Genomic DNA, 12,528 nt, shown 5'->3' with positions numbered 1-12,528 from the left:
AAAAAATGTGGACTTAAAAAAACAAGCAGAATAAGAATACTTAATATGTTACACGGCAAATTGAAAGCAGACAGAAAAAGCAAAAGTAAAAACACAGAAAACAAGATCCTCTACAGTTTTAGAATGGATGCATAGAAAGCACATGAATCCTGTGGCAGTATTTGCCCCTGGGAAGGGAAAAAAGAGAATGGGGAAGAAAACAAGGAAACTTCAACTGTATCTGTAATATGGTATTTCTTTCATTCAAAAATATCCAAAGCAAATATTTGTCAAAGAAATAGTAAGCTTATGTAAAGTAGTTCTTAACTGTCTTTGTTACCCCCACCAGGGGTAGCTTCATAACTATACATCAGTAAGTTTAACAGACAAAGCTGGAGGCTATAATTCTTATTCCACCAGTAACTTCTGGCATGATGTTGAGTTAAAATAGTAATTGCTACTATTCCTTGAGAACTAAAGACGGGGGTGTGAAATATACATTATCTTATATAATCCTTTTGTGCAAATACTAACTCCATTTTATAAATAAGAAATCTAAGGTTCAGAGGGCCACTGAAAAAAATTGCCAAAAGTTTCAGGCAAACTTTAAGTGGCGGAGGTAAATTTAACCTTGTACCTGCATGGCAACAAAGGTGATACCTTAAAGGCTCTGGCATTCTGCTTTCCGTGTCACTTAGCCTATCAAATATATTGTCTCAGTGGGCCTTTAAAAGTCTAAGGGTTTAATCAAGAAAATTTTTACAAAACCATCTAACGAAAGTCAAGTCTTAAACATTAGAGTACTTACTGTGTTCTACTGCTCCTGTGGGATTAATGAGATTCTATGTGTCCTATACACACAAATATGCTCCATTTCAATAACTACCTTGTATGTGCACCTGTAGGAATTTATGTCAAAGCTGGGTGCTGGCATTTCTGATATTAAAGAGTGATTTAGAAAGTATACATATATTTTCTGTAGGCTCAGATATGTGTGTGAATTATCCCAAATTTAAAAGTTATTTTTTGAAACGTCTGAAAACCTGAATAGGTACACCCACCTGCCCTAAGAGATTCTGTTTTTGCATGTCGCAGTTCATCCCAGATCCCCTACCTTGGAGAGAATGGAGAGATGAGTTGGGTCTCTTTGGCCCAGGTAATGATGGGTGGGGGTAAGCTCTTTATTTCACATGGGAGTGTCACCTCTTCCCCTGCAAGGACGGAGATCTCAACAGGCTTATCCTGGGACAGTCCTCGTTGATCTCCAAACACTCTGGGCCTTACTAAAATAAACACATGTTTTGGAAGGGAAATAGTACATTGAAAACATTTAACTTACATTCAAATGTGGACTATTAATATTCTTTAAAAATGTACAAAAAGATGCTGCTGTCTATTCCAAAGCTTCAGGGCATATCTAAAACTTTCCATGAATACATTTATAGCGAGAGCTGAAAGGAAAATGACCAGAAAGTTTCCCTTTTTAGTTCTTCCTTTCAGAACATAATGAAGAGGTCAGCTGAAATGCCCTTTCAGAGTCTGCCATTTGTACAAAGAACCCCTCAAGGCAGAGTGCTCACCAAGACATAGCTGAGGTTTGGCTTTGCTAGGGGTTTTAACTAACTGGTGTTTCTGAAGCTGGCTGGGTGCAATAAGCATACTTCTCAGAAAAACACCATAAAATTTTTCCTAATGGCTATACAATTACTCTCCCTTTAAATAAGAATCTCAGTAGAGGAGATGTTGGTTGGCAGCAAAAATGCAGTTCACATTAGGAGAACAGTCCCTGGTAATATGATTTGGGAGAGAAATGTGAGTTTTGGCCCCGGCAGACAGCGTCAAAGAACAACATCCCTCCGGGGGTTCTCACCGTAGACGGTCAGCTGCACTTTCCTTTTGGCGTAGCCAGCCGCATTGGTGGCGGTGCAGACATACTCCCCGCTCTCTTCACCCCCAGGTGACACCACATACAAACTTCCGTCAGCCCCTGCGGAAAACTTAGCACTGCTGGTGGAAATCAGCTCCCCTTTCTGGAAAACACAACAAAGAGTGTTTTTTAAGATAATAAAGGAGTGACTTCATGTCTGGAAAAGGAAGAGAGGAAGAAAAAGATCTCCATGGGGGTAAAATACTAGATTAAAAAAATGCTAATCTGAAGTAAGTTATTTACACGAAAAATTAAGCAAATAAAGCAAAGGCGGTATTTCTTCATACTGAACCATGTCCCCTTTGTTCCAGAGCTACTTAAAATGGAGGGAATAATGGTAATAGTGATGAATGGGACAGTGCTTATATTAGCCACGCACTGTTGTTTTGAGTGCTTCACATGAATGAACTATTTTCGCATTCAAAACAATTATATGAGTAGGAACTACCATAATCACCATTTTATAGATGAAAATATTAAAGCTTGGGGATGATGTGGAGTAACAGTCAGTCTGTGGTAGAGCTGGGACTTGAACCCTGGCAGTCAGGCTCTGGACCCCAAATTCTTAACCTCTGTGCTTTATCACAGCACAGAGGCCACTCTGGCTTTTCATTTTTACATTTTCCTAAAATGCATTAAACTTCTATACAGTACTAGATGCTGTACAGTTTGGGGATCAGCTACAGCACTGGATTTTTGTGTCCAGAATGCAGAAATCTTAACCTTTTTATTTAATTTACAGATGTCAGCACCAACTTTATATTTCAGAGCTTTTTAGATATATAAAATTAGATGGTAGTTACCATACATACATACATACATACATGTATTTACCATACATACTTGGGTTGTAGTACTAATTATACAAATGCCATATTTTGTTATTATGCCATCATTTCATATTACTTACAGCTGCCAGATTTAAATTAATTTACAGAAAATATATGCTGTCTTCATGACTGTTCAAAGATGAAAAGGACTTCCTTAGGAAATGGGTTTTTCCTCAGTGCAAGAATACAAGTAAAAGCCGGACAACTTCACGAGAGGGACACAGAGGGGAATAAATGAGTTGGGTGTATGTCTTATTTTGGCTTCCTAAGAGAACAGGGTCTGAAACAAAGATTTGGGGGCAAGAAGTTTAGTGGGGAAAGTATCCCCAGAGGCTCAAGCAGGTGGGTGGGAGAGTGAGGCACAGAAGGAAGGAAAGTTAAAAAGGATTTCAGTGCTCTTGTTTCCTCTGTGGCTGGGCTGATAAGCTTCCATTTGCTGGGGATCCTTTGAGAAACTATGTAGAAGCAACTCAGAAAGACATATTCTTCTGATGGATGAGAAGCAGGTCATTTACATAAGACACCTGCCCCCCACAGGCGTTACTGCCCCTACACTTTCTGGCTACCCAAGAACAGGCTGAGTGGTCTTATGGGACTTTGGAGACAAAGCCCTGAGTCCAAAAACCAGAGAGGCACACGCATGAAGTGGGAGTGACTCTGGCAGAGTGCATGGAGCTGTCCACCAGAGCTGCGCTGAAATCACAAGGGCTGCCGGGATGTGGCAAGGGTAAAGAAGGATCTGCTACAAACATGCAAAGTGTTTAGACAAGCTCCTGGTGTGCAGAAGGTGCTATGTTGTGTTGCTAATGTTACTCCAGCATCAAGTAGGTGACTGCACTAAGAACATTTTAAGGTCCCTTCCACGTGGTATGACTTGCATGGGTTTTCCTTTTTATAAAATTCTACGGTACAGTCACAAGTCCCACGTAGGATGAAAAATACTCAAACATTGTTGTGATAACACATAACATTAACAAACACCACTAGGTAGGTCATTTACCTTGGACCAGATGATAGATGGCTTGGGAATTCCACTTGCTTTGCATGGTAGAGTTACTGGAATGCCTTCAATTGTGCTGAGTACCTGCTGCCCATGCTGAATGGTTGGCAGAACTAAAAAAAGGACGCAATACGCAGAATCTGAGCATCTGTTGTTCCATTTAGCCTCGTATGTTTTAAAGTTGCACGTTTTTAGGATAGACTACATTATTTGTAAAAACTAGCTAAGACAATATTTTCTTATAGAAATGTAGGGTAACGTGTAAGTAACTGTAATAAAGTAAATACAGTATCTGTAATCTGAAGAATTTAATAAAAACTTTAAGTCAAGTAGTACATTATGCATAGCAAGTTAACTTTCCTAACAAAAATAAGACTGAAGAAAATCCATGTTTTCCTGGAAACTCGAGGTAGAATTACATCCTGACAGTTACACATTTAACCAGACCTTTCATCATCGTCCATTACCCATTAAGCTGCAGTGAGCTGACGTAAGCCCACTGTCACAGAAATGGACTGTTTAAACACTACACATTTAATATCTGCCTATTCACAAGAACTACTTAACAAGCTACTAAATTTAACCTAGAAAGAAGGATATGTTTTCTTAAAAGAAATTCAACAATAAAATTTGCAAGGCCTTAGGCGTTTACATTTAAAAGACTAAAATACCAGAATCTAAGTCAGTAGTTTTCACTAAGAAGAATAACATACCTTTTGACTTTAGAAAGCAACTGAAGAATTAACATTACATGAGCAGAAGCAAAAGGAAAAGGAAGACTGTTAATGATTCCATTCTGTGCATATCTCAATGAATCACAGGCAACTAGCATATGAAAAATTATCAATACTCAGTGTTCTCAAAATAATGAATTTGATTAACAAAGTTCCCATACATGAAAGTTCTTCACATAGTGCAAGGAACACAATACAAGCCCGATATATACCAGGCGTTTCTTTTCCCTCCCCTGGAAAGATGACTGCAACGGCTTCCTAGGGCTCATGCACTCACTGAGTCTCTTGCTTTGGAGACAAATTTCTCTAGAATTATCACAGCTACCCGGGAGGAGAAGTTTGCCAGAACAAGAGATACCAGAGACTTCCATTCATAAGCTTCCCTGGAAAGCTTAGCTTTGCTACACCCTGGTATTTTCCTAAGGCTAGGTTTATTCTTTAGATAAGTTTTTCTTAAAAAAAAAAAAAAGGCCAAAAATCCCAGATACTCTACGTCAGGCTACTCTGTAAAGCAACATATTTAATTTCCAGAATCATCATGGAAGAGTCAACTCTCAACTCTACTGTAATTTTGTGGCTACATTTAATAAGCCATTTTCTTAAATGCATATTGAGTTTGACAGCTATTCGGGAAAGTGGCAAGTTTAGGCATTTTCAAATCTGATGACATCTGTCTGTGGAAAAGCTGTTTCTTTCCAGATTATCCACCTACATAAATCAAGATGACAAGTGAGTGGTTTGCCATTTTAATTTACATTTTTATTTACATGCATTAATTCATCCTTTTAAAAACTGGTCATTGAGAGCTTTTTTTTCCCATTTTTTTATTATGTTAATCACCATACATTACACATTAGTTTTTGATGTAGTGTTCCATGATTCATTGTTTGCATATAACACCCAGTGCTCCATGCAGAACGTGCCCTCTTTAATACCCATCACCAGGCTAATCCATCCTCCTACCCCCTTCCCCTCTAGATTATGGACTCTGAAAAACAAACTGAGGGTTCACTGACAGCTTTTAATGAGTATCTTTAAAAGTGGCGAGGCAGAGGGGCACCTGGGTGGCTCAGTCCTTAAGCGTCTGCCTTTGGCTCAGGTCATGATCTCAGGGTCCTGGGATCGAGCCCCACACTGGGCTCCCTGCTCCGCAGGAGGCCTGCTTCTCCCTCTCCCACTCTCCCTGCTTGTATTCCCTCTCTCGCTGTGTTTCTCACTCTCAAATAAATAAAATCTTAAAAAAAAAAAAAAAGTGGCAAGGCAGAGTCATGAAGGAATGGCAGTGCTAATTAACATGCGTACGGAGGTACAGAAAACCTGTGATACCACATCATATCATATCCAACTCAAAAACTCATCTGTTGGCTGAATGGTTGCTGGGTTTAGTTCCCGTCAAACGTCTGGGTTGATTTTTTTTAACCTTAGTAACTAAATCAGTTACTCATTTTGGACTAAGATGGAGGAAACGATGTCTTTTTAGCTTTTAATTGTCAACATTTAGTGCATCATGATAAACCACATCACCAGTTCATCTCCTCGCTCCTCTGATCTGGCTAACACCCCAGCTAATCACATCACCCTTTCACTCAAGTAAAAATTAGCCTCAAAAACCTTCTCAACACAATATTCTATGGAGGTGACATGATTATATTTCTATACTAGATTCTCAAGCCAGTCCATAAGCACCCTCCAGGAAATTGATGGACTGATTTTTTCTAAAAATAAACACAATTGTATTCAATCTGGCATTATGCATTTATTCTTTTAGACAATAATTTAGTGTTACTTTAATATATCTTTAAAATAGTATTTCTTCAAGAATATCTCATGCGATATTGGGGGGCCTGGTATAAGATTGAGAGAGGCAGAAGAGGCTATTTACAATGAGACACAGAAATTAAAAAAAAAGAAGATGGTCTGCATCCACTGACAATTTCAATAGACCAAGCAAAATGTGGAAATTACTGGATTCTCCAACTCATGTCCTAAAAAAAGGATGAATTTACTAAAAACAAATGTTCTGTGTTACTTTCATCTCTGTACACAGAACTATTTTTTAAAACCACACTTAAAACAATGTTGCAAAGTCTTTAAAGAAAATATACAAAAAAAACTTTTGACAATTTCTTAAACTACGAAGTTGTCACTTATTTATTGAGATGTAAAAAGTTCGTGACTGTTAGTCACTAATGGAAAAAGATAGCTTTTGGATTTTCTTATTTGTGACCTTTTAACTTATCTAACATGCAAAAAGATTGTTCGGAGCACATGAGGTGGCCTTTAGAAAAGTTTAGGTCATTTCTAGCTAACACACAAAGGGGTCATTAGTAAGGACATGCTTGTTGCACAATCCAAAAAGAAAAGGCAATTTGGATGGAATCATAAGTTCAGCTTGCCTGAAATTAAAATGTATTTTTAAACCTAACTCTTTGAGAACTGAGTTCACTTTTATCAATTAAGAAACCACTTACAAAAGCCCTTGGCCAGACTCAGCTGGTGACTCCCAATAAAGCCTTTTTGTGTATGTAGGAAAGGGAATTCTGGAAACAGCCTTAACAATGTAAATAGTGTTCAAGAAATAAGGCTTTTTGTTAAGAATAACAATTAGGAAAAAAATCTACTTCTTACAACTAGAAGACAGAGTTGTTTGACTTAGAGACATAAACCTAGCTTTGAACATGGTTTGGAAAGAATTACAATGGGTGTGTCTCTTACCATGCACATCCAGAGTGGTAGTTTTATTAATGGTTCCAGCAACATTACTGGCCACACAAGTATATTGGCCTCCATCCTGAAGGCGAACTCTTTCAATATGGAGACTCCCGTCACTGCGTACAGTGATGTAAGGATTTTGGACCAACTTAAAGAAAAAAAAGTCATATTTAATTTAAAAGGTAAACTTTCCTAAGCCAAAACCAGATTTGGTTTTTTTTTTCCCCAACTGGGTTATTAAATGTCTTATAACAAAATATTTTAACAACCTTAAGGGAAAAATGATGAACATAAAATGTTACCAAGAGTAGAATCAATTATATGTCATCCTGATATACCACCAAAAATTACACCTACTAACATCTGTTGGAGTTACGCACATGCTGGAAAAAGGATGTTTCATGTCAAGTGATGTCTCTATTTCGTGTCTCTGTGCTTTTTGTTATCACTCAGGACCCAAATTCCACTAGTCATTTTTACTTGTTACTAATTTGTTATTTTCCAAGAAGACTATATCACCACTTGCAAGCTATTTGATATTTTTATTTTGGCAAATAGGCAGTCATTCAAGTTGAGAGAATGTGATTCATCTCAACACTCACCCTTTTCAGTGAAAGATGCAAATATTAGAGGCAATGTATGATACAGGAACTGTGTCAGGGAAGGTTGGCAATATTTTCTGTTAAAAATGATACTCTAATTGTGCCATTTATGCATTTTGTTCAATCACAGAATACCTTAGTGCTCAAACAGTATCATCCTTTGTTATAAGGGCATTTAATTATTGAGTGAGGTCTACTAATTTTCCTCAGGGTTTTATGCAAATATGAACAATTTTACACCTTATTCCATGGAGTCAATTCACTTCTAACTGGCACTTCAAAAAGAGAGCAAGTCTAACTACCCTGGAAAATGGAAGGAAAAGTGCTCTTAACTAGATGAAAATTTATTGCCAGAGATAGCATGTTTGCAAAAAATTCCATAGAACTGTGAAAATTTTTTCACATCCTTTCATAATCCAAAGTTATATACTGAAAAACAATGACACAAAATGATCCACATTTTTAAATAGCTCATGATAAAAGATACAATGTTTGAAATTAATAATAAAGATTAATAAATGGAAGAATTTTATGAAATAATATTTATTACATCCTACAAAGAGGATATAAAAATATATAAATGCTATAAAAATAATTTTCTATTTGCTTCAGTTTTTACATATTCTGAAGAGTTTATTAGTTGCATTGAATTTAATGCAAAACTATAAAAATCACACCATTCCCTATTTCTCCATCTTATTAATTCTGAAATAATATAAACAGCATAAACATGTTAATACTGAAAAAAAGTTTTTCTTTTGTATTTTTGTATATTTATTAAATTGAAATTTTAATGGTTGGAATAAATTGCCTCTTATGCAAGAAAATTAGAAATGTGAATGCATGGATTTAAAAAGTTCTTACCATGGCTGAATTTTTAAGCCACCGACGTTCTGGAATGGGATTTCCAGCCAACAGAGCACAAGGCAAAGTAAGCTGCTGTCCTTCAATGACACTGGTCACTGAAGGGCTGATTCCAATGAGTGGAGCAACTAAGTCAGAGAGAAACAGGTATTATCAACTCTATCTTACCCAAAAGGAAGACAAACATCCTTATAGGCCAAGATTATGCTCTTTAAAAAACTGAATTTTCAAGAACAAGATTTTTAAATATAAATGGGTTTGAATTGGAAGACAGAGATAAAAGATCCTTCTAAGCAGAGGGAATGGCAAGAGGGCAGATAATAGTTTGGAGTAGAGAAAGTAAAAAAGAATTCGTCTATGGCATAGAAGGCCAGAAATATCAAGCCAAGAGATGTGCAATGTATGCAATGGACAAATGGAAAGGGACTGAGAGCACTTATAAATTTAAAAAGTGGGATCATCAGAACCATTCTCAGGAAATATTAATCTGAAAACTGTGACTAAGACTTACTGGAGAAGGGAAAAACTGGAAGGGATAAGATCAATTAGGAGGCTATCAGAACAACTCAAGCAGGGCGCCTGGGTGGCTCAGTTGGTTAAGCGACTGCCTTCGGCTCAGGTCACGATCCTGGAGTCCCTGGATCGAGTCCCACATCGGGCTCCCTGCTCTGCAGGGAGCCTGCTTCTCCCTCTGACCCTCCCCCCCTCATGTGCTCTCTCTCATTCTCTCTCTCTCAAATAAATAAATAAAATCTTAAAAAAAAAAAAAGAACAGCTCAAGCAAATAAAATGAGGTGTACTCTCTTAGATGGAAAAATGTTCCTTTCTAGGAATTAATTAATAAATTTAACACAAATCAAGGCAAAATCCCTAGGTATTCTGTTTGGAAAATATATGTAGATGAATAAAGGGAGATATAGAAAGAAAATTTTATAAATGCATATTAATGAGAAACAGGCACTGACAGATCTAAAAATCACATTAAATACTGTAATAATTCAGACAACGTAGTACTAGTGCATGAAGAGAATTCCAAGTAATAGACATAGGAATATAAATTTAACATGTGACCAAATGGGTATTTTAATAAGTGGGAAGAGAATATTCAATAAAAGATATTGAAACATATGTCCTACCACTTGGAAATAAATCATATTGTATTCCTACCTCTTATTATATCCAAAAACAATTTCATGTGCCGTGACTCTAATATGTGTATGTATGTACTTAGATTTAGATTTAAATCAATTTATTCAAATTGACCTTCATTTCTTCAAATGGAAGATAAGGAACTTAGAGCAGATGATCTGTTAGGTTATTTCCAGTTCTAATATCCCATGAAATATGAAATAGAGTGGGGGATGGAAGGCTAATTTAGTAGTCAAATATTTACCTGTTGTTTTTTTGTTTAAAGTGGCAAAGCCAAGAGATGATGTAGTAAAAGAAGTCTGATGACTTGGAAGAGTGTGATATCTAAGCACCTAATTGATCTTACCAAGTCCTGTCACTGTTATTGTTGCCTGGGACTGGATCTTTCCAAACTGGTTTTCAGCTTCACAAATATAGGTTCCTTTATCATTTGCCCATAAATCTAAACAGAAGAGATCGTTTACTCATTTAACACCATCGATGAAGCTTAACTACGTGCCAGGCACAGTGCTGAGATTTGTGGGTGGAAAATATGTGGGTACTGTCTTCTGGTAGTTCCCATTCTACGGGAGGAGACATATATAAAAACCAACAATCATACCACAGTGTGATAAATGCTGTAATATGCATTTCAAACAAAACTGTGGGAGCACAGAGACAGAAGAGACTGATGGCATTGTAGAGGACTTAGGGGAGGAGTCGCAGAGCAGGTAGGATACAAGCTGTACCTTAAATAGCAGGTAGAATAGGGGAAGGGCAGTTCAAGCCCAACGGACTGCAAAGACAAAAGCGTAACTTGAAAAATCAAGGTCTGTTCAAAGAATGGAAAGCTGCACTACCAATGTATCTGCAGCACCACCCTGGGGGCATTTTGAAGGTTTGCAAGAGAGATTTTTTTTTTAGTTGGCCCAGTGACTGGGGGAGTATATCTGCACTCAGTGGGCAAAAACTGGGGAGGCCATGCAGGGGGCAGATTCATGAAAAGAACAATTATCCCAAGTCCAGTAAGACTTTTGAAGACCCCACTGGAAATTCATGGATTTGATGACCTTGTTTATAATTATATGATAATTATATTTATCAGCCTACATTTGAGCTGTCAAATTCATGGGGATGTACATAAACACGTATGTACATTATGTAGACATTGCCAGGGTATTTACCTATTGAAATACCTATTGTTTCAATAAAAATTACTTTATTTTCCTTTGTACTACATTTTAGGTATTAAAATAGTTTTTACTATGTAGGTAGATCAAAAATATAGACTTTGTTTCAGGATAGTAAAAAGGATATTACAAAACATTTTTAATTAAGGAGGGCATTAGGGGGATCAGGTCGAAGACTACTAGGTTAAAGGTTGTGTGGATACAGTCGGGAGACAAGCTAAAGACATAGTTTGGTGCCTTGTAAAGAGTGTGGTTTCTCTTGTGAGCAATAAGGGAGGCAACAGAAGATTTTAAATAGGGAAATGACTGTAATCTTTGCAAATATCTTAACTAAATGAGCACAGTGTTATCTACTGAAAAGATCTGACAGAGAAAAACGTAGCTTTCCATTTTAAACAGTTCCATATTCTCTCAGATAAAGAGCAGTGACAAAGCTTCTACACCTGTTAACCTTTTGCATGTAACTGCAGGACTGCATCTGGTAAACTCAGGCAGTGTCCACTCTCAACGACAGCAAACACTTGCAAAGGAAAATTCAGCAAATCATCTGGTTAATAAGGCACACACTGTTTCTATCCAAGATATTTTTCATATTATCAACTCTTGGACTAATTTGTGTAGACGTACATAACACAACGGAGAACTGTTTCTTATCACTATTTGCCTTCTGGAGAGTTTAATTCGGACACTTGGGCAACCACTTGTCAATACATCGCGCTCTTTTAGTCTTCCCTTCTTACATCTGATTTGTTTCAGGCCCAATTTCCTGTTGGGCTTTTCTCATCACTACTATCACCCCACCTGCATAACTCTGTGAGCCTCCTCATTTTCCTTCTCATCTCTCCCATCTTGCAGAGGGGTTGTTCTGAAATAGTATTTCATGTGCCTTTTCCCTGCAGTGAAGCTTGGAGGGTTATTTTCTACCTCATCAAAAGCATTTCTTCACCTGCACATTCCAGGTCCTGCACAATCTGACCCAGTAGGTACTTTTGTGGCCACCCCTTAGATGGTAGGTTGTAAAATGCCTGAGTGAGGGACCCCATGTATGACTTCTGTCTTCACCACAGAGTCTGGCCCAGAGCTGAATGCTAAAGCACTTATAATTACTTTAATTTGTATTTGGAAGTTTAAGTGGCTAATGGATGTTTAATATTTAGTAAACATGGAAATCAGTTATTGGAGACTTGCTACAAAATAACCCCAAAGATGCAATTACTCTTTAAAAACCAGTTAATCAGCTAAATGATTTTATCACCCTAGTGCCATTATTCAAACATTCTAAACATTATCTTTAAAAAGTACGAAGTGTTTACAAATATCTGAATGCTTAAGAGCTTACAGGCAAAATTTTTGGATGCTGGAGTGTTTGACTTTTTTTTCCCAATATTCTGCTCCAGGTTGAGATCAGTTTTAATCAAGGAGCTTCGATAGGGTATAGAGTCCCTATCTGTATGGTTATGTATTGTTGGTCAAAAAAAATTTCATTAAAGTTAACTAACTACTAGTAATATTTTACCTTTCAATACAGCAGTTGGTACAAGAGTCAATAAAATGTGATCACT

At 37.2% G+C, this 12,528-nt stretch overlaps 1 protein-coding gene across 2 annotated transcripts in view; it reads right to left on the bottom strand.

Annotated features, from left to right (window-relative positions):
- HMCN1 (hemicentin 1) overlaps positions 1-12,528 on the bottom strand; it is a 482,021-nt gene that overhangs the window by 216,376 nt on the left and 253,117 nt on the right. For both annotated transcript variants that reach the window (XM_035010675.1, XM_035010676.1), the window contains exons 17-22: positions 10,144-10,239; positions 8,649-8,776; positions 7,186-7,330; positions 3,737-3,849; positions 1,850-2,009; positions 1,094-1,262 (exon numbers count right to left, since the gene is read on the bottom strand). In XM_035010675.1, the coding sequence (XP_034866566.1) occupies positions 1,094-1,262; positions 1,850-2,009; positions 3,737-3,849; positions 7,186-7,330; positions 8,649-8,776; positions 10,144-10,239 (811 nt within the window). The remainder of the gene's footprint in view (positions 1-1,093; positions 1,263-1,849; positions 2,010-3,736; positions 3,850-7,185; positions 7,331-8,648; positions 8,777-10,143; positions 10,240-12,528) is intronic.

This window comes from Mirounga leonina, unplaced genomic scaffold (genome assembly GCF_011800145.1).
Source record: "Mirounga leonina isolate KUSES-001 unplaced genomic scaffold, KU_Mleo_1.0 Mir_154, whole genome shotgun sequence".
Lineage (NCBI taxonomy): Eukaryota > Metazoa > Chordata > Mammalia > Carnivora > Phocidae > Mirounga > Mirounga leonina.
This window is presented reverse-complemented; position numbering and strand designations above follow the sequence as displayed.